This window comes from Sceloporus occidentalis, unplaced genomic scaffold, assembly GCF_023333645.1.
Source record: "Sceloporus occidentalis isolate IW3139 unplaced genomic scaffold, rSceOcc1.0.p SCAF_30, whole genome shotgun sequence".
NCBI lineage: Eukaryota > Metazoa > Chordata > Lepidosauria > Squamata > Phrynosomatidae > Sceloporus > Sceloporus occidentalis.
The window spans coordinates 4,432,479-4,455,928 of NW_028317010.1; the positions used below are offsets into that span (position 1 = coordinate 4,432,479).

The following is a 23,450-nucleotide window of genomic DNA, read 5'->3' on the forward strand; positions in this document are numbered from 1 at the left end:
GAGTTCATATTTGGTAACACATTTCTATTTGAAAAGACCAGCTCTCTTGTGTTTACATATGCAATCTCTCTCACTCTCTACATATATATATTTATAACTCAGGGTACTAGAATGAATAGACATGCCCAAATCACACACAAAATTACTGAAGCTATGAAAAGCTATTTGTATTCCACAGCAAAATCTAAACTGTATTGTTTTGAAAAAAGAAAAAAAAAACAACGTTTCCACTGTCTTAACATAAACATTAGGTGAACATGATGAAATGTATTTTGAGATCACAGGTTACTGAAGAAATATACGTGCTGGTTCCGCTTACCTGCTGAATGATCTTGGAGTCTTTCTGAACATTCTCTCTAGGAGGAACTTTCCCAAACAATTTCCAGCCTGGAGCACTCAGCGCTGAAGCTTTCACATCTTTTGATCTTTTCGAGAAGAAGTTCCTTTGAAGGGAGAAAGCATATGTTTTAACGGCATGCTCTAAATATTAAGCTACATCTGTTGTCAGCTGTGATGCCGAGATGCTTACAATTTGTCGGAATGTCAGATTGTTATCTAATAGCGCACAGGCACTCATGTAACACATTTTCATATTAACATTTAGCTACACAATCAATGTGTCTGGAAAAAACGTTCATGCTAAAGCAAGGAAAACACCATTAGGGAGTGTAAATCATGTTGTATATTAGGCAAGGGTTCAAGGGTGTGATGTTGATGCAATGCAACACCACATAAGCTTTCAGGGTCACAGAGGTTTGCCGAAACCTGTAAAATATGGAGGCGGGGGAGGGGATTTGAAAAAGCAGGAAGAGGCTCTTTAAGAAAAATGGCATGTGACCAGCACTGCGTTATCAACTAATAGATCACAACAAGCACTCCTGAAACCATATATTATGCCAGGTATTTTGTGTTTTTGTACAAGATCAGCAAACTCAAACTTTTTCTGCTTTACTTGGAGTTGTGATGTACTTCAGGTCCCTCTTGCTAATGTGACTTTATGTAGCAGGCTTACCTAAACTAAAGCAGTAGCGTTTGGATCAACCCATCTAGTAAAACAGGACATGACAAGTAACAATCCTCTTAATATACCAACTTTAACGGCATATCTACAAGTCAAACAACCGACTACGTGTCACAAACATCAAGAGTGAGAAACGCGTCCACGCCGAAAGTCAAGCTTCTGGTTTAACATTAGAAGATACGCCTTCCCTTGATGACACAGTAAAAGGAGTCATAGGAAAAAACACATTTAGGAACCCAATAAAGTCATCAGTCTTCAAGTAGGTGTTTCATCACATTTCAACAACTAAGCGGTTTTAACCACCCACTGAAATCCAACACTTTAAAGAAGAAGAAGGAAAAAAAAAAAATCACCATTTAAAGCCAAGAATGATTTCTTTTGGGAGACTGGCATGTGTTTTCTTCTTTCTAAAAATCTTGTGATCTACCACAGCTATTTCCTCTATTTTTTTTTTCTTCCTTCCCAATGAATACAGAGTGAAACCATGTGTCAAAACATCTTCCCTGAAGCTAAGCAGAAAATATGCAGCGGATGTTCAAACCTATATCAGACTGTTCATAACCTGATGTCCTTAGCCGTCTTTAATTTAGTGATGACCGTTTGGGGATCATATCAGTAAGACACGACTCGAAATAGATTGTCCACATGTTGTCCACCATGGTCCATCTACCATTAGTACACTAAACTACATTCTGCGTGTCAGTTAAATTGGATTGATCACATTAGTAAGAAAAGACTTAAATTAGAGGAAATTTCATAAAATGTATGGTCTATAAAAACAGTTTTGTTTAATGTTTGCTTTGTATTTTATATATAAAAACAGATTCAATTAAATAGTATATAATAAACAGTAAAAAAGCGACTCAAATAGAAGATTTGCTTCCATACACAGGCACTATAGTTGCACATGCAGTATAAACTACGATCATTTGCAGATTAAATATAAAATCAACGAAAAAGTCCTACGCCTGATCAGAGACCACTCTTCCCTATATTCAAAGTACATGACTTTGCTTTCCTAGTAGAGATAATTGTGTCCAAGGGGAGGCAAACGGTATAGACATTGAGGAAGGAGTCCTGGTGGCCCCAAAACATTTGTTAACGTGCTTTAGCTCATGTATGTTGGTGGCAGTGTTCGTCTATGCATTTGTATGTAGAAGCACAGCCATATAGTTCAAGCTTGTTTACACCCTGAAACATTCTGCTTGGCTTGTGAACACCCAAGGTTTAACATGTAGGCTCAATAATATAATGCAAAGAAATACACTCAATATTATGTGTGTTCATTTTGTGTTGCTGTGCGTTTGGTCTTGAGTGTATTGCATATCGTCTGTCTGAACAGGAACATAAACACCGGATGCCATCGTGAATTATTTATAACCCAAGGATTACTATACCCCTGTGCACTTTGCTGCAGAAATATCTGCCGTAATTAGTTAAAATAAAAATAGGAAGCAGTCCGGTTTTGGTGCAAAACATTAACCACACTCCCTTGTATATTAAGCAAATAAAATTATAGCAGATTGACTATTTATTATTTCTTGTAAAGCTTAAGTCAAACTTTTAAGAAGGCTTTTCAGGTCATAGCTAAAACCTATTTTTACTTTTTTGGGGACATTTGACAATAAAGTGTTTCCAGAAAAATGATGACTGAACCACAGTTTTACATGCTTAAACAATCCGGGCAAGGTTTGAGAAGTCTAGGAATATTTTATGAAAAGGGACATTCCAGCCATCATATGCATTTTAGTGTATAGGATAATAGTGTGGTGTCCCTTTTACAAAGTGATCCTTTGCCCCCCCACCCACACAAACATTTACTGTGCAGGGCATCTCATGGATGTGATATACTTCATGCCAGTCAGCTCCAGCACTGGTTCTGGAAACGTTGTGCACACGCATGGAAAGAGCTTCCATTTGACCTGGCACACACACACAAATGTTTTCCCACAAAACCTGGCAAATGAAACTCATTGAAAATGCTAATGCAGGATAATAAAGAGTATAGATTATTAAAGTGGCCTGAGGCAGCGTCATAATCCAATGTGCCATTCAGTGTACCGAACAACAGTATAGCTGGGTCCTAACGTCTCCTCGGATCAGGTGAATGGGTGGTCTAGGGATAAAACACAAGGGCATAAGCAACCTTGTTGTGATGTCTTGGTAGTTGCTAGTTGTAGCTCTCCCATAATCATCACATAACATCACATTAGATGGCCCTGCTCAGCGTGTTGAGAGAGAGCGAGAGAGAGAGAGCGAGCGCGCGAGAGAGAGCGAGAAAGAGAGCGAGCGAGAGAGAAAGAGCGGGAAAAGAAAAAGAAAGAAAAAGGGGAAAAGAAAGAAAGAAAGGGGGGGAAAGAAAGAAAGGGGGAAAAAGATAAAAGAAAGAAAATGTTCTTTGTTTTTTTCAAAATTCTTCATTATTTTCCCCTTAGCTTTTAATAAGTCTTTGTGGTTAAAACAGTATAGGACGGTCACCAGCATGGGACCCCGAGGGAGATCCTCATAACCATGTCACTTCTAAATAATTAGAACGACTTGCATAATACTTCTTCTTGTAGCAACGGAACACGGATGGATGCATTTTAAACAGTTTTGTGGTCAGATATCAGTGCAACATACTTTATGTTTTATGATAAATTAGCAACTGGCATGAACTACACGTGTTACTCATTCCGGCACGTTATTAAGACATGCTTTACAAAACACTTGCTTGAATCACAGAAATGTAGGTGGCACGAATCTCAAAACAAAATAAACACAAAACTTGGCCTATATGACAATTTGTTTAAAAATACAAAGTTTGATATTTTCTTCCTGATGTACCTCACCGACTATTTTGTATCGGCACAAAGGATAGCGAAACGTCACTGCTTAGAAGAACAAGTGAATTATTATGATGTTATATAGCACCATCATATTCCGCAGTGCTGTACAATGGGTAAACATGACATAACAAATAGTACATAACATAATTCGACTTACAGAGCAACAGGAATGGAGGGCCAGTGATAACATTTACTAATTACCTACATAATTATCAGGCACATCGGAGAGTCTAAAAATAAAGGTCAAATAGGGCAAATCAAACTGGATTTTATTCCAAATAGCATCTTTGATACAGGCAAACTGTATAATATTTTTTTTCCTTCTGGACTTAGAACTGGCAGTCTGCATTCAAATGAAAAATAAGTCTGCTAGAAAATCGTATGCTTCCTTTGCTCTACTCAATGGATTATGGCACAATTTCACAAATGAAACATTTTAATTTTAAACAAAAAAATACAAAGCTGAATATGGTAGACTGTTTGTTTCTTTTGAAGAAACTATAAAGCATAAACCTAGTGAATGGAGCTGTAAAGATGACACTGTATGCCAACAAGCCCATCTGTTCAAACAAAAATAATTCAGGCATCCAATCGACTCATCTTGCGATGAATGAGGCTACTCGAGAGCGCTGAAATTCTAAAAATATAATCTACTCCCCGTAATGACAAGTAATGAGTAAAAGGTGGATACCAAGGAATAAAGTCTTACTATACAAGTCACCTGGGAAAAGGACAGGAAAAAGCTGGATATAGACAACGCTGCAGCTTCCTACTCTTGTCACTATGCTCATATTTAGGCCAAGCCCATGGAGCCGTTGGAAACCACTTTGATGGCCTTTCTGGCTACACATACCTATTCTTAAAACATAATCACATAATCCTGCATTTAAAATAAAACTGGAACACAACACAAAAAGCTCAAAACGTAACATACCAGTTTATTTTTTCATAAAGACAGATATTAGCACTGTTAGTGACAATAAAGTAGCCCAGTTACAGTCATACTCATGGCAGCTGTGCTCTGTTGCCATTATCCATCATCAATAAGCCATATGTACTTATTTGTATATGACAGCTGCGTGGTCCTTTTAAATGTTCACGTGGTCCGCTTTGTAAGTGGATGTGCATTAGTCCTTTCCTCGCCCCCCCAGCTAATTGGTGAGGAAAAGCTGTTTGCTCCTTGTGAAGCCCCCCTCCTCATGCATTGCATTGATTTGAATGGGAGTGCTTTCCTTACAATCATTGGTTGCTTAAAGCAGCCAATCAGTGGAGCAAAACACTGCACAACGGCGTTGAAGTTCGCATTTAAAGAAGACATGTGTGCTTTAATATTCATTTTTTTCCAGGAGCTGCCTAGGATACTTGATACCATCACCATAATTCACGGTCATCCTAATGTAAGCCTTCCATACTCTGAATTTATGAAGAAAGGAATGTTTTTTGTTTGTTTTTTTAAACAAATAAAGATAAAATACCCAACAACCCACTTCTTCTGTTCCCAGATGGTTACGTTACACACTCGGCATGTAACAGATTGGGGTGTCTCAGTGGAAATCACAAAGATTTCGATCCTGCAAGCTTGGAAACACTGCGATGGAACGAAACAGCCAAGAATATGGACTATAAATATTTGCATGCAACAGATACAATACTGCTTTGTTCACTTTGTTGTCCGTCACAATTTCGGAGCAGAGAGACCACCCTTTTCATACCGTTCGATTGCAGCTATCAGATGATATAAAGCAATGGCTGGGTTTCTAATAGAAATTCTCAGATACTATAAAGTGCAACGTTGTACAAAACATATTTGCAGGAACTGTTTATGTAATATTTAAAAGGCAACAACATGACAAACATGCGGGTTATCAGTACAAAGAAAAAAAAATATTCATGATAAATATGTAAAAAAATGCAGAAATGCGAAGTGTGTAAACACAGCCCAACGATTTCTCAGGCACGGCACAGCTGACAGTCCTGCCGATATCTGATCTATCACAGTATTTAATACGTTTTCTAGGGTCACAAGAAACCATAGTTGTTATTAAGATTCCTGGCAACATGCTCTCACGTCTTTGGCAAGAGGACAACTAAAGTTCATCAAAAAGGCAAACTCTGCATCTAGGATATGCGATTTCCAAATGAACCACAATGCTGACAAAGAGGAATCGTGACCCAAAAAGAAAAAAAAAAGAAAAAATTACCGGTAGTTGAATTAAGATGATTGTATTCCATATTCCATACAAATGTATGTATCGCAGTCTGTGTCCTGAAATATTAGATGCAGTTGGCATCAAAACCCCATGGTTTTATGACTACAGAAGTCTGCACAGACCACCTGTCCATGAAACATGTAGACAATTTTTCAATAGCAATACGTCGGTGGCAAGAACATTTTTTGTGGGTCATGGTATACTAGAGGATTCTTCCAATTTGGAACTGGCACTGTTATATACCTTAAAGTATCCAATATAGGCAGCAGCCCAGATTTCAGGACATAGATGAAAGGAACAGGCGGCTTATAAAATGTGTAATAGAGGGGAGCAGAAAAGGAGATCCCTACCCATCTGCTGCAAGACAGTGCTTCTCATTATTGTGATGTTATGATTGCTCTCCTACCTCTATACCTAGGCTAATCCGCATTGACATCATCCATGGAGAAGTGGAGACCAAGTGAGTCTCCTGTTGAAGAGTCAAGTACCCTGAAAAAGCTCTTCATGCAGCAGCGAGGTAGGGGACTATCCTCTGCCAACGTGCAAGCCATCCTTAAGTGCCAATTTCCCCCCAAAAATTAATTCACATTGAAGTGCATGAACCGTAATCACAGGGTCATTTAACATTAAGGGATTTCTTAAGAGCCACTACATATTTTGGAATAGCATTTTACAGTGCCAAGCGAAGCAGTAGATATTACTGTAAAATCTTGCATAATACACAATATTACACTATTGGATTATACTAGATATTGACGTGTTGATGTAGAAACAAGGCACTAGTATGCAGAAAACAGTAGAAGGGAAGCTTTGGTTTCCACTCAAAGGGAAGCCACTCATGCGCAACGGCAATCCAGAACTAGAAACAAGTCCACAATGTAGCCGGATTCCTCTACCAAATCAGTGATAGAAAGCTAAAAACTCCTTCTCTCTCGTAGTTCAAGAATCTTCTCAATGGGATCTTGGAACGATGCGAAGGCATGCAAGTTATGTTTACTTCCACCAATGTCCCTTTTCCTGACAGTGAACAATACGAAGAATTCTGTAAGTGTAACACACCCTAACCACAACAAAAAGGTTTACAGAACACAGGGGGAAATACAACTATGGAGTTCTGGACAGCAGATAGGAGAAATCTACCAAACACAAATTCAGACTGAGGCAGCAGCGAAGCAAACTAATAAGAACCGATGTCACAGGAGAGTTTGTGGGGAAACCCTCTGCAGATGCTCTCGGCCACTACCCTTTCAGACTGATCCCGAGATATCCAACAGGCTGAAGTGCCCCTGTGCTGGCGGGGATCTATCCTCAACTCTGCATATACAGTGAATGAAAACATGCACCATCCAATGTCTGTTTAGGGAGCAATACAGCGCCATCAGTGAAGTCAATAGGGTGACCACAAAACCGGCATTACTGGTTCCTTTACATGGGTTATCAAGCTACAATCTTTATCTGAATCAGAATCAATTTAGTCATATTCAAGTCTATGCACTAAAGGGAAAGTTGTGGCTTTAGCTCTCTCAGCTCACTTCTCATTTTGAAGAGGCAACACTAGTCTAGGACATTTCTCCAGCATGAAGTGCTAAGCTGGCCCTGTACAATGCATAAGTCATAATGCATAATGATCAGAGACATTAAGTAAGCATTGCCGTTTTAACTATACATCATACAGGGCCAGCCAAGCTCTTTCTGAAGCAGAAGCTAAGGTGAAACAAAACCGTCTGCAAACTCGCCTATCCACTCTACCGTCAGCAAACAGACTTTGTTGCTGCTATAATCTGACATTTTATAAAAAAACTTTTGAATAATTCTGACAACTACCAGCCGTAAACGATAGTTCGAGCAGATCTAGAAACTGCCTGTGTGCCAATTTACACTGTAAAAAAATGAATAAAAAAACAAAAAAAACCCCAATATGTAATGATTATGTAATTCTAGCTTCCTGCTTCTTATTCCGCAGAGCTGAGAAATAAACTGCACAATAAGCAAGGCGAGATCCGAACTTTGGAGTACATCTGAAGGCACCAAACTGCCCAACAACTTTAAGGCATGGCATGTGACAGAAGATGGAAAATTCCGGTTCACTGGAACGAAAATGCCGTACGAGCAATCCTTCCACTAACTGGTAAACCTCAACAACCTGACTCCAGGAGATCAATCCTAGTCAGATGTTTACAGAGCTTTGGTCAATTATAAACAGCATAAAGCGGATTTTATGGGTTGGAAAATGTTTGTAGACTTTAAAAAACAGGAAAACTTACTCGGACGCCAATCTGACATAGCCAGGGAATATGGACGTTGATGGAATTAGGACACAAATATAAACACAAAAAAAAAGTTGCCAGGTCTATAGGAGTACATATAGTACTCTATATTTATTTTACATCAAATAGAACACAATTAGTGTTGGGTAGGGAGCAAATTAGGCCTGCAACTAACGATTATTTTCATAATCGATTAGTTGGCCGATTATTTTTTCGATTAATCGGATAAAAAAAATGAATGTACATTTTTCATTTATTTAAAATAATTTAATAAACAAATTATGTTAAATACAAACAGCAGAATAAAAAAAACTTTGATAAAATGCATTTCTTGTCTTTATTTCCAAACCAGCCCCCCTAATTTATGCACATTTGAGCCCAGGCTTGCCACGCTGCCTCCCACATATGCCACTGTGCCTGATACGCCTTATACCCCCTGATACACCACTCCATCCGCCCCAGACATGCCACACTGCCCTCCCCACATATGCCTTATACCCCCAGATATGTCACTCCGTCCTGCCCAGATATGCCTTATACCCCCCAGATATCTCATAATCCCCTCATAGAGTCACAGACCTGTTCGCATCACACTGACACCATACTTTTATAAATAAGCACTGGCTTAATCTTCACTGCCCCCAGGATTTAGATTCCCCTTAGTTTGCCCCCCCTTTACCTCTAACTGGGCCTTAAGTTAACTTCATTAAATTAATTAAATTAACCCTCAGTCCTCATTAAATTAACCCTAAACACCCCATTAACCATAACATCCCCTAAATTAACCCATTAACCACAACTGCCTCAAATTAACCACAAACACCCCATTAACCACAGCTGCTCCTATATTAACCGTAAACACCCCATTAACCATAACTGCCCTTAAATTAACCCTAAACACCCCATTAACTATAACTGCCCCTAAATTAACCCTAAACACCCCATTAACCATAACTGCCCCTAAATTAACCCCCACCTCCCCTAACTTTCAGCACCCCAAATATTAATTTTATACTTACAGTTAGATGAGTGTCACAGCCATGTGGTTCTGGCCTTCTGGGAGAAGGAAGGGGGCGGGGCCAGTTGTCACAGTGATTACAGGGAGGGGCTGGTAAGTAGGAGCTGCTGCTGTGATTCAGACTAAATGGATTATATAATGAGGGGTATTTTTCAGAGCGTTTGCTCTGAAAAAACCCTCATTTTATAATCGATAAAAATCGATTCAACTAATCGATAATGAAATTCGTTGGCAACGATTTTCATTATCGATTAGTTGTTGCAGCCCTAGAGCAAATAAAAACCTGCTTTGGGTTAGATTGCTAGTGGTGGTTCCCAAACTGGGGAAAATATGTGAATTTACTTAGGAGTCATTTTCTTTGGTTGTATGCAAATTTTAGGCAAAACTGTTTCTCTAGGTTTCTTTTGCTAGAGTGAGATTAGAACGAGGCAAATTATGGCTGAACAAAAGTAACATAGTAAAGATACCAAGAGAGCTCAGATCTTTAGGGCTCGGAAGCCGTGAACATTAAGAGGTTAGGAATCCAGGGAGGCATGGAGAGCCTCGCTAACAGTACAAGAGTCATTCAGTCCTCTGATCGGAGGGGCTAATCACAAGAGCAGGCACAGCTAGCAGCAAGAAGGAATATAGCAGAGCCACGCACGGCGGTGCCTGGCACAACCCTACAATAACTCAACTGGGGGGATCAGAAACAAGACACATAAAACATAAGTGCAATTGTGTTAAACTGTAAAGAGATATATCTTACATGTTCCATTATGAGGATTCACATTAAAGCACTCGCAATCATCAAAAAAGAAAATCACGTTTACAGCACAGCTAGCAGACAAGAGAGCCTTAAACTAAATGAGTCAGCGGATTCTTGCTGGGCCATAATAAATTGCAAAGGTTGACTAGTCGAAGGATAATGAATTCACACGCACACGTCTGTTACACTAAAAATCAAAAGATTCAAATTTAGTACAATAGATGACTTCGCTATGCATTATGAAGGGCCAAGCTGGCCCCGCCTAATGTCTACAGAAATGGCCCCCTATGCATAGGAACATCTACACATTAACAATCCCTCTTCATATAGCATAATGAAAGAATGGAAAACATTTCCAGTCTTCCCCAAAGCCCAAGTTAATAAGTACACCCTACAATACCAAATGTTATTCTAAAATAAACGCGTAATGAAGATGGTGAGATCCGCGCGCACACACTCTAACGTTTACGTGTTTTAAAAATAAATCAAATATAGGTGATCCCCCCCATCATAGCGGACAACTCATTTCCCTGTGAAGTGCGACATCACCGTTATCATGGCAGTATGCATAGTGACATTCAACCACTCATACCAGTCACCGAATATCAACACGAGGGTGGAAATTGGAAAAATAATTCCCAGTTAATGTTCCTGGGATATTACATCACACAAAAGTATTAATCAGCAAATATTTATCAGAGGAGGAGACTAGCAAGAAAAATCCATTATCCTGCGAGTGTTCATTAAAAGGTACAGCCTAAAAGAGGAGAGACATGAATGAAACTTTCTAATATATAGCAGGATTCAACTCCCAAAGGGAAGAGCGAAAAAAAGGGGAAAAAAAAGTGCCAGAACTATAGGGCATGATTTAAAAGTTATATAGTTGAAAAAATGAGGGATAATGTGAGAAAATTCTACTTTACAGAAAGGGCATAATATAAGAGCTGGACTATATTCCCAGCAGAAAGCTTGAGGTGCGCATAAAGCTAAAGTAATACTTAAAGGGAAGACTGGACAGACTGGTTTTTGGGGGAATTTTTGGCCGTCAATATCTATGCCTACGTTTATTGTATCAAGAACAAGATATTTACAAGTATATGTTTGGATAATAAAAGTGTTTCACTTTTACTTGAAAAAAAAGTTATCCAAATCTAGACCAACCATAAGTCTGCTCTTCATCTGGTGGCTTTCACGGCTGGTAATGGTTTATGGGTCTTGTAGTCCAACAACAGCACAACAGAGTTCTATCACTAGTGTTCAAATCAGATTAAAAATTGTGCCGGAAGTGAAGTGTATAATGTTTACTATATGAAAACAATTTTTTCTATGATCCAAAATCCTGAGCGCCAAATGTCATTTGTTAATTTTCATTGATTTTTCTAAGCTTTACTTAAATAAGAAAGGGGGTACACAGGCTAGTCAACTGGTAGCTTTATTTCAATAGCGCCTTCTGCACCCTGCTAGAAGTACCGACGGTCCCAAGGAACGCTTCAGCCAGCACGCTATGTATCAGTAAGTGATAACTACGCACAACTAAAAGTACTAGACATAAAGATATTCACAATCACCCTCTTTTTGAGCGTTATTTGCCTGTGAGAAACAACAGCAGCAATCATACACTGATGCGAAATATCTTGATAAAAGTACTGGAAGCGTCATGAATTTCTGTTACTGGTGCTTGCGAAGCCAACAGCTGTAAAATGGCAAAAATCCGCTGATCGCAGATGACCATATTGCTAAAGAATCATAATCTTGTAATGTGTTCCATGGAAAAAGGACAGCTTGAAATAACATCTCTGGCAGTGCTGCACAACCACGCTCCAGATGTGGCCAGTCTGCACATGGCACCCTTCCACTGGTATTGTAGCTGCGTCAGCCACACTGCTGCCTAGCAACAGTGCCATCCATGACTGCATCTGCAGAACACTTGGTTGGTCTTTTTAACCACACTTGGTGGCTCATTTGAGTCCTTTGGCAGCAGCTCTACATAACCTCCAACGCAATGCCTGTGTTCTCTTAAAGGAAAACCTACCCACATTAATGTACTTCAATCTCCAACATATAAATATGGTAACTTAGTATCGGTTTTAAACAGTTCAACACGGCCATTCATGATGAAAACAAAAACATAATTGTACTGTTTTAAGCCTTCCTGCAAAGGAGGCATCTGTCGGTACCAAGAAAAGCCCAAATCAAAGTAGCCAGAGTGCATTTGATTTTTATTTACGGAGATCAAGTATTTAGACAGCACCAATTCATCGTCCCAGTAGGAGGAATACACGTAGCGTCTCCCTGGGATAACAATACATTGAGAGCCTTTACATACAAACAGTCTGAAGGGCACAGGGGAATAATAATTAAAAAAAAAAAAAAGATTATACTGTGCTGGTATGCCCATTGTAGGTTTGCAATCCAAAAAAGCAAACGTAGTGCTCACAGGGGTTGCAGACCAGGAACAAAATGAAGCAGATTACTTGGAGTTATTAACGGTGACAGATCACACCGGCCTGGGTTTATTATTCCAGTCCAGAAACAGCTACAGACTCTCATAAAACAATGGCTCAGATTGACTCATACAGGTTGCTCATTCAGGTTGCTCATTCCTGATCATCATGCAACGCATCATCAAGCAGCCCAAGCTCAGTGATGACACAATTCAGTTTGGCATAATGAGCGCCAAGGGATCTGGAACCTCTGCTGCTTGTGGTCTGGATCTGTGTTTCTGATAGTTCTGATCTCTCTTTCCCTGCCCTTTGGCAGCGAGTCACAGCACATGCATTCATTACTGTAATGAAAAAGATATGTACTATCCCATGATTCTAATGCAATACCATCCGGGATAAGTCCCAGAAAACTCAGTAACCAGGAGGGCATGCATTTGGCAAGACACTGACACCTATTTCCCAAACCTTTATTCCCATCAATGTTACCTTAACAGCAGTTACCACTATAAGCACCCTACGCTTTCCTTTGGGGGAGCTGGTGGACTGAGCAGCCAACCAGTCACCCTTTGTTCCTCTTATGATGAAACCAATTATGATGGTCGTCTAACTGAAGCATTGGCAATGGCAGAAGTGATGAGAAAGCTCATGAACATTTGGGTGCAGTCATAAAAAAAAAAAAAGGAGATTAGGAAAATTACTGTAAATGGCTGATCATTCAATCAACAGGACAGTGATGATGTTTTATATCATCACTGATCACCGGCCAGAATTGAAGTGAGGTGGCATATCTCACAAATTGTATTCATCCTACAATGCCAGGCCCTGCAGAAATTAAACGTTTTCCGGGCACATATTACAGAACCTTTTGCCTGCCGTGACAATAAACTTCAAGACGCTACAATACATATAATTAAAAGTGAATGTTGAGTGTCTGCAGACCTTGCACCACATCATGGGTGCAGCTGTCATCACATGGGCTCATGATGCATACATGATGTTCTTTAATATGCATTCTTCTTTGGGTGGGGTGTCAGGGGCAGGGAACTGGCCCTTTAATAAAAGAGTTGGTGTAACTGATAATATTAATTGCCACAATCAGATTATTACAAAAAACGGTCTGTTAGTGGCCCATATTTAAAAGAATCAACGAAGCTATAAGTTCTAGAGTTAGTGTAATCACCATGGAAAGGACCTGGAATGTACATGCTGACTGCTCCGCGTTTAGGACAATTGTCTTTACAATATACGGACCGGTTGCACTGTCTCCATGGTGATTACACCGTGTAGGGATGCTGTCTCTCACCTGGTGAAGAAGTCGGCGATGCCCATCCTCCAGGGCCTCTCCCCGTCCTGCTCCTGGGGCCCGGGGCTACCCTGGGGAAGGCTCAGCCCATCATCCAGATGGTCGGGAGCGCTTTGCCGCCGACTCACTTCGTAAGTGTTATGGGAGTTCAGGGTGACATCCAGGAAACGGAATCTGTCCGCCTCGTCCGACACAAAGTAACCAGCCACAGTGTGGGCGCTGACCGGGGATGAGTTGGAGCTGGATGGAGGAGATCCATCGGGAGGAGTCCGTGCAGACGGTGCAGAGTCACTGGGAGAAAACTCCGGTGGAACTCGCGCCTTCAGGGGATGAGAAGGGTGAGGCAATCGACTGACCGCCGACTCATCCTCGCTGCAGCACTGGCGGTGACAGGAGCATCCCTGGGCCGGGGGCTCATCTTCGCCAGACAGTTTGCAGCAGGAGCCGGCGGGCAGGAGACCACCATTGGGCACTTTCATCTCCTCTGTATGGACGGAAAGGGGCGCTGGCTCCACGGTGCCCCCAGGTAACTCCCCTGCTTCCCCCCGGGGGCAGTATCCCAGATCCCCGTTAGTCATCCTCATCCCAGGACCGGTGATGTAGAGATGGAGTATGTCCGGTCTCCCCGCCTCCTCTTCTCCTTCCTCTTCCTCAGTCAGCCCTTCCCTGTCCTCTCCGCAGCGGTAAAACACAGGAGCCCCCTGTCCGCCGGCATCCTCCGGTCCCACCATTTGCTGCCTCAAGCTCCCAGCCGCCCTCCTCAGCACCCACTGCGGCCTAAGGCTGAGGGTGACAGGGTAGGGGTGGCCAGCCCCCCCAGGAGCAGAACAGGGGCCGCCACCAAGCTGGGCTCTGACGCTCCGTGGCTGAAGGTGGTGACTGGGCCAGGCACCAAGAGCTGCTTATTTTTATAATATGTAGTCCGGGAATGTGTGACAAACCTTCCCCCGGCGCGATGTCGTTACATGTTCCGTAAATACGGAAGTTAAGGGTCCCGGCTCCCGGTGGATTATGGGAGTTGTAGTTCTAAAGATAGGGCGGTGTCGCACAGGAGACGGCGTCAGGATGTAAGGTCACATAGACAGTGATGCAGGCCTATTGGAGGTATATAATACTATGGCTTAAAAGCCCTTTGCACAATACTTTACATACTAATGCATTAATAAATGAAATGCTCCATATGATAATAGATAGCGGTGTTTTTAGCAAATTACATACGAAATTACCCCCAATTCTCTAGTTAAAGATGTGCAGTTATTTGGGGCATTAAAGGGACAGTCTAGTCCTCCATTTTTTTAAAAATATATATATTTTAATTCTTATTGAAGTGGATTTTTGCGGGGACCCCCAACTCATTTTGCAGCACGCAGATTAATGTGCAAATTCTATTGATTTTCGACATAGTCCCCATTCCCCTGCCTGTTGTGAAGGGACAGTCCAGTCCCAACATGCACTTTAATGCTGCACAGTCCCTTTCCATTCTTCTGTGGAAGAAATGGTTTTGAAATAGAAAAACACTACTTGTAATTATTGCCCCATAACATGCAAAAAAAACCCATAAAAACATTGGGTATTTCTAAACTCAGTACAAATAGTAGAATCTAGCAGGTTTTTTCATTAGCTTTTATAGATGAGTAAAAGATTTCTCATAGTTTCACCATATTTTATACATTTTTAAATAATGATACAATCAAAATAATGATATTTAAGGAAAGCACTTATTGTCCCGAAAACCCCCCCCCAATGTATAACTTGTGTGGGTTCAGTAAATGGGAAAGAAGAAAATTACAGCTAAACACGAGCAGCGCAGGAATGTTAAGCCATTGTCACGAAGGGTACAAAAAATAAAATCAGCCATTGTCACAAAGGGGTTAAATATTTTCGAGAGCAGATTGTAGTTTGGCAGCGCTGGGTCTCTTGTAGCAGTCCCAGAAAAGAAACTGTTTCTGTAGTGTCGTGGAGGCTGCTGATTAGCTTCTGACCCAATTTGCAGCATCCCCTCCTGTGCCTTACATGTTAAGGTCCGTGGAGCAGACAAACATATATGGCTGCTTGCTACCATGGTAACAGACACTGAGGCAGCAAGAATTAAAGTCACAGCATGCTGCCAGCTGATCTGTTGTGAAATCATGCTGGTAAAACCACCTGATCCCTATTGCCACCTTGGGCTCAAATATTTTGATGTGAAAATTACCTCTCCATTCTAGCACCCGCTAATAGAAAAATGGACCAAAAAGATTAATAAAATTTAATAAAAAATGAATGTGTGTGTTTAATAATAATATTCATATCTATCAATAGCTTTATGTGTCTCCCTGGGAAAAATGTGCCAAAAGCATCAACATTAACAAGAGTTAAGTGCTATCTAAAGTAACATAAATCCTATATATTTAAAAAATGTTATAATGTATTAAGAATGTCATAAATGTAAGAAAGTATTTTATCACCAGAATGTTACACGAAGTAGAGGAAAAAACACAAGACATTTTGTTATCTCCAGCTGTAAAGATCAGTTCTCTTTGACTTATGTCTTTGTCCTTGGTACAGAGAGTAAGATATCTGAATTGCACCAATAGCTCTAAAATGTTTGCACAGCATAATACAAAGTATCGTAAAGATTGAGATATGCTCTTGGAAAAATAACTTGTACTATCACTTAAGACTTGCTTGAAAAGTGAGTTAACACCGCATTTTTGTTCCTATTCTTGGGGTCTAGTATTGGGAAACTTAACCACCTGACCACCAACAGGAACTTTTATGACACGGCAGTTGGGAGGGGTGTTCCGCCCCGGGTGCCACTCATCAGGGGGGTGCCGTCATGGCCACCTAACACAGGCCTGCAGCTTATCGCTGTGGCGCCCGTACACTGTGCGAGAAAACTCTTTTTACGCCCAGGTTCCTGCTCCCCGGGGTGTTTCCTCACACAGTGCATGGGCGCCAAAGCAGTAAGGCCACATAGACGTCTGCGTGTCCCCAGTGATGCTCGGATTGGCAAGAGAGGTAAGGGGGTGCGGGAGAGTGAATGGGTGAATGAATGAGGGCAGAGGTGGCACAGGCAGACTATTTCAGGGGCAGCAGTGGCACAGGCAGGCTGCTTCAGGGCCAGTAGTGGCACATGGGGAGGAGGTCACAAATACTCTAGGTACGCACCTGTGACAGGACATTCTAAATACCTAGACGTTAATATATAGTTGGGCATCCCTTTGCAGATATAACAGCTTTCAATCTTCTGGTAAGGCTTTCCATGAGATTTTGGAATGTTTCTGAGGGAATTTTTGCCTACTTTTCCAGTAGAGCATTTGTCAGGTCAGGCACTGATGTTGAACAAGAAGGCTTGGCTTGTAATCTCCATTCCAGTTTATCCCAAAGGTGTGTGGGCCAGTCAAGTTCTTCCACACCAAACTCATCCACCAACGTCTTTATGGACTTTGCTTTGTGCACTGGGTTACAGTCATGCTGGAATAGAAAAGGGCCTTCTCCAAACTGTTCCTGCAAAGTTGGAAGGATAGCATTGTCCAGAACGTCTTGGCATGTTTGTCAGGGTTACTCTGCTGATGTCTACGGACATGCCACCCTGAATTTGTCTGATCTTGGAAACTAAGCAGCATTGGGCCTGGTTAGTACTTTGATGGGAGACGGCCTGGGAATACCAGGTGTTGGTGATTTTTTTTCCTTTTTAACAGACTTACTCAGCTAATGTTTCATTAATGGCCTTTCCATCTCTGTTACCACGGTGGCCTACTTGTCTACTATCAGCAAGCCTCGTTCAGACTATTTAACAGCTAAGGCTCATTACCTCCTCGCCCTTGTGTTTTGTTCCGGCTATCAAGTGAGTTTCTGAGTATCCTGTGTATAACCTGGCTTCGTCTGACTTCCCTCCTGGTTCTTGTTCCGTGGCATCTGTACCCTGACTTCACTGAGCTCCGTACTCCTGACCCTGGCTTGTCTGATTACTCGCTCTGGTTACTGATTCCGGTTTGTTCTTTGGATTACGTCTTTTGGATCACAATTGTATTACCTTGCTTTTGCCTTAATAAGTCAGTCGTTATATTTTACATTTTCTGTGTCTGTCTGGTTCCTGGTCCCTAACAATGTCCCCTTCAGCATGCCATTGTTCATTTTGAACAATGCTATGCTTCCAACTTTGCTGGAACAGTTTGGGAAGGCCCTTTTGTATTCCAGAATGACTTTTCTATTCTAGTGTTCCCACAGAAATACTCAAAAATCTTGTGGAAAGCCTTGCCAGAAGAGTGGAAGCTGTTAAAGCTGCAAGGGGGGGGGGCTACATATCAATGTCTAGATATTTAGAATGTGATATCATAAAAGTCCATGTTGGTGTGATGGTCAGTTGTCCCATACTTTTGGCCATATAGTGTATTTCAAAGTTATGATGAATAAACTGGCGCCACCTGCTGGTAAAATCAAAGGGACCCTTTGCATATGACAGCTGACTATCCGCTTCAATATAAAATTTTTATCGCCCTTGGAAATGTATGGGGAGATTCTACAGAATTCCCTAACACTGAGGCATTTGCCCCTTTATCTGCCCCCGGGCTCCCAGGTTTGCAGGAGATGTATTTAGAACACATGTACAGTAGATACTATAAAGCATAATGTAAGTTCCTTGCATGCGTCTTTCCAGTACGCTACTATATGCATTTTAGGAAGGTATAACTACATTTGCCCAAATCTGTAATGGTAAATTATCTAGTCCTTGAGTACAATAAATCAGATATCAATTGTCATTTGCTCAGTTGTAAAGCACTAGGCAGATTTAGAATGGCCGATCATAACCTCATGATTCCATGAAAACCATTGACCTTGCTCAAAAACATTTGGCTATAAATAATGTGTAAATCTGGGGCAAAAATGCAAGAAGATTCCTTTGGTTCCCATAGAGATTGCTCCATGTGTAAAAGAATGCTTGTTCTGGAAGGGAAAAGAAGTGAGAGGAAGGGAATTTTGCCAAATAGATATATATACCGGTATATATACCGGTATATATATATATAAATATATAGTTTTGAGAAGTCCCTCTATGCATTTGCGTGCAAAAAAACACAGTTACAAGGTAGCTTTCAGTTAACATAAGCATTAAATGCAATAACGTAGATCAACTTAGCTTAAGGGCTTAGCTCTCTAAATTAGCTCTTTTTTTGGGGGGGGTTTAAGTGGAAGAAAAGCACCACTTTTAAATGTTTAAATGTTACAATTAAATATCAAAGGCTGATGATTTTCCAATAGGTATCATTAGTTTACAGTTGGAGATTATAAAGGACACTTCCACTTTATTTAGTAGCCGGGTCCTTTCTGGCTTGTCCTTTGTCACTCTGGACTGGATGGACTGAAGTTTTACTAAGAACCATGACCAAGAATCACTAGATTTGTTGTCTCTATAAAATAATAACATATTTAATAAAACAAAAGACACTTTTGGTATTTTTCACATTGCATAAGTACAGCTTTGGTATGACATCACATATATTACCATATATCGTAAAAGCTTTTACTGTAAATTTACAACGAAAAGTGTCCCTGAAATTTAAATGATCTACGTTACAAAGCCAGGATTTATCATAATTTATAAGCTACCGTATACCACATACTTCATCAATTATGGACTATTGATTATTACACTGCAATATGTCACTTTAAACAATTAACATGCCAGGCCATGTCCAGCCAAAAATCTCTGTGACAGGCCCCAGAGCAGACAGCCTATCAGGAAATGTTCAGTTATCGCATGAGGCCAGTACAGCCCTGTTTATACATTAGTGTTTTTTTTATTGCTGTTATATATACTTTTATCTACTTAACGTTTAAAGGCCTGTAGTAGCACATGGTTAATTAGGTGTTAAAATTTTTTATTGTTTACCCAGAGTATTACAATCATTATTAAACAAACTATCAATCAGTAGGATTCTTAGAAAAGGCAATTAACATCAAAAGTTATCGAGAAAGAAGAAATTATGCATTGTATCATTTTTTTTACACATTCTGTTAACATCAGTCCAGGATTATAATGGTGCAATAAACATGTGTAACCAGCATCTAACTAGCGGTTTGTTTCTTAATTATCTGTTAATCCCAATATTTGCATTTTTTAGAGACGTAACAAAGGAGAATGTTGTTCATTTTTTTCTCTTTTAACATACCGTATTGGCCCGAATATAGGCCGCACTTTCCCCCCCCACTTTAAGTCTTTAAAGTGGGGGTGCGGCCTATATTCGGGGTCTAGCGCCCGACGCCCGGGACATGCAGGCAGCGGGGTTAGGATACAGAACCCCCGCAGTGGTGCAGGCACTTTCCACGGGGGGGGGGGGTGTTGCCGGCACGGGAGGTTGTCTAACCGAATCGTGCGGACGGTCACCGGCTGCGGAGGTTGTTTACCTCCCTGTCACCCATCCTGTCCATGAAATAAACAAAGGGTTTCTACTTAACAGCATCTGGGAGTTATACCACAGGGTGTACTAATAGAGTTGTTTAATTTGGGTACAAAGTTCCTCATTTGCACATTGTTAATTAGGCACACAGCACAACAAAAAAACTAGGTCCAGTACTTCTATGACACAAATGTCAAAATATGTGTATCATATCACCTCAGTGAGATCTACACATATATAATGTAACATATGAATTGTCACACAGCTATATAAGAATGATATATGTAATGACATGTACAAAAATCAGGACCTAGTATTGTGAACACTACACAAACTAGGTATAATCATAGCACTTAGCATCCCCATCAGAAGAACGTGTCAGATATCAGTTTAATATATTACATACCATTACATAAGTTATGGTGGGTAAAGGTGATGGAAACCCTTCCATTTATATTTAAGGGGTAGTAGAAGTATTATTAAACACTCATCTACAGACACCAGACAAGCCAGAAGGGCTTGTTTTCCCCTCAGAAATCTCATGGTGTTGCCACAACCACAATGGATTCTGGGTAGGCACATGCAAATAAGGTTAACAATTATCACCTTTGCCTCAATATCCACTTTATACATGGATCCCTTGAAAGTAATTGCCCGCTGTATAAGACAGCCTTTAGACAAAACTCTATTACATAGAAACTGCTTGATAACATACATTAAACCCAAATCTCCAAACGTATTAATATTTCTCTTCTATAATATCTGCATACATACAAGGGAACGGGTCACCCTTAGTGTTATACGACCGGGTTCTTTGGCAGCTTTACCTTCTCCTGTTTATGTTTTATTATTAAAAAGGAAAACGCAGACAAAAGATCATAAGCATTCTTCGTGAATGCCCAGGGAATTCCTGTATGTAACAAAGAACATATTTATTTATTACCATTTTATAAAATGTATATTAAACAGGACCAGGTCCTGTTACACTACACCGCTCACTGTTTTCCAAATAAAAGACATTTATAACAGAACTTAGCCCTGTCTGTTAGATAATTACAGTGTTTTGGACAGATGATATGACTGATTAAGTACTCAAAAATAAGCACAATTGTTTTAATCTATATTTCTTGGAGAGGAACTTTAAAAAGTCACAGATGGCCTGGATTAATTATTGAACCTCAGGCTATTTAACCTGAAGTTATACATTAAATGCTCAATAAATGAAAAGCTGAAAAATTCTAATTATTCCTACAATAACAATTATTATCACTTTTGTACGCTGTTTTACACGATGAGATTTCAATGCACAAATCTGAAATATGAACAGTATATGGTTACCAGAGGTAAGTGATATTATTCGACTGCCGAGAAATTAGTAATATTTGGTTATTTCCTTGTAAAATAACAAAATAACAAGTGATGCTATACCACTCTCTACATGAAGATGGCACTAGAAATCTATCAAACAAAACCAAACAGCACTACAAGAATCAAACCTTCATCATCATTTGGTGTTTTCGCAAAATAATCCATGGTTATCTAAAGTCTGGAAATCCAGATAAAATTCAAGGTTATGCCCAGAGATAACTTTCTGGACTAATTTTCCATAGTTAGTTAGTAAGTTCGAATGTTGCGGCCCATCACTTGAACATATATTTATATATATATATATATATATATTGTGATTGACAATGTTTTGAACAGTCTACATTGCCATAGCAAATCTCTATGGCACTTAGAATCGACAATCAATTTTGTTTTAAGGTTGTAAAATAGACAAGACGTCCTTTAATGCTATCATTTTTAGTTGATTTCTTTAAGTCAATCATTATTACTTGATTGGCTGCTGACAAATTAGTAGAATTGGTATAAACATGTAGACCAAAGAAAGTGCAGAGTGAGGATTGTTGGGTCCTACCAGCTACTCCCCTTCGTCTCCTATAAAATATCAATGCAGAGACATTACTAATAGTATGACAAGTTAAATTACTGTAATTAATCATTTTAACTTTGTTTTAAATAGAATATCAAATCTGTGAACATTACCATTTTGAATCTTTATATTTATTTTTATATATAGAAGCTTATTTTCCTATTAAAAACATAAAAATTTACAAATGATCCCAAACAATCAAAAGAATGTTATTAACACATAACTTTAGTATGCATTATTATATTATTATAATATATTTTCAGATGTCATATATGATGTTCCACTCCTAAACATGGTCCATATGTGTACTTAATAAAATGTAATTAAATTGATCATATTTGTCAGGGCGGAATGCTGTTTGGAAAGCCTTTGCTCTGTGTAAAATCTCCTTTTTTCACATGAGATTTTACATATAGAGCACCAACATGTTTTATAGTACTGTTATAATAAAGGAGAGCAAAAATCAGTTATTTTAAGGTTTTCTGTTTATTTAATAAACACACATCGTCTTCTTTCTATACACAATAATGTAACTGTTAGGGCTATAATACATTGTGATAACCATATGATAACAAGGCACCTGTCTAGTGGAAAGCTGTTTTGGCGGCAAAAGAGGGACCTACATACTATTAGGCAGGTGGTTATAATGTTATGGCTGATCGGTATATGTCTCCCCATACATCATGTAGGGTCAGTCAAAGTGTTTTATGCATGAAGAATAGTTAACATTGAGAGCTTTATCAAAAGCAATTTTAACTATACATCAGATACCCCACATATAAAGCTACATTTTATCAAAAATGAAGCCGCATTTTCCAGCTTTCTTTGGCAAAACATGGCTGGTGTGAGAAGCATCTGATGACATTTGTAATGTCCATATTTACTTGCTCATGTCACACTCTACATTGCCTGTTCTGGGCTTCAGGAGCCTTCCAATTTGCAAGGGCAAGCTTCACATGTAGAGAATTATGAGTATTTAAGTAATGACATGAAACATTAAGGTAAGTGAAAAACTACTAATTATCGGTGGTTTAGCTAAACCATTACGTACGTATTACTTACATGTTTAATGCTTTATAAGAAAGTATTGGATGGAATGAAGGGAGTTCCCCTTTAATATGGTGAAAGAGCAGCAAAATATAAATTACTACAATTATGGTACTAGCACTGACATTACTATTGCATTACATAAGTGAGTAGAATATGTCACAGTTTTCAAATCAACTCATACTAGTCTCCATTTAATGTAAAAATCTCAGCTTTACATTTTTATGGCTGTGGGAAGCCAATTAGAA

The 23,450-nt window shown here is 39.8% G+C and overlaps 1 protein-coding gene across 1 annotated transcript in view; it reads right to left on the minus strand.

Moving 5' to 3' along the window:
• The window catches only part of LOC149298938 (TBC1 domain family member 12-like), a 32,791-nt gene extending 18,221 nt beyond the window's left edge, over positions 1-14,570 (minus strand). Inside the window, exons 1-3 of the mRNA XM_089486947.1 lie at positions 14,203-14,570; positions 13,840-14,130; positions 320-443 (exon numbers count right to left, since the gene is read on the minus strand). Coding sequence (XP_089343073.1) covers positions 320-443; positions 13,840-14,130; positions 14,203-14,570 — 783 coding nt within the window. The remainder of the gene's footprint in view (positions 1-319; positions 444-13,839; positions 14,131-14,202) is intronic.
• Between the last annotated feature and the right edge of the window lie 8,880 nt (positions 14,571-23,450).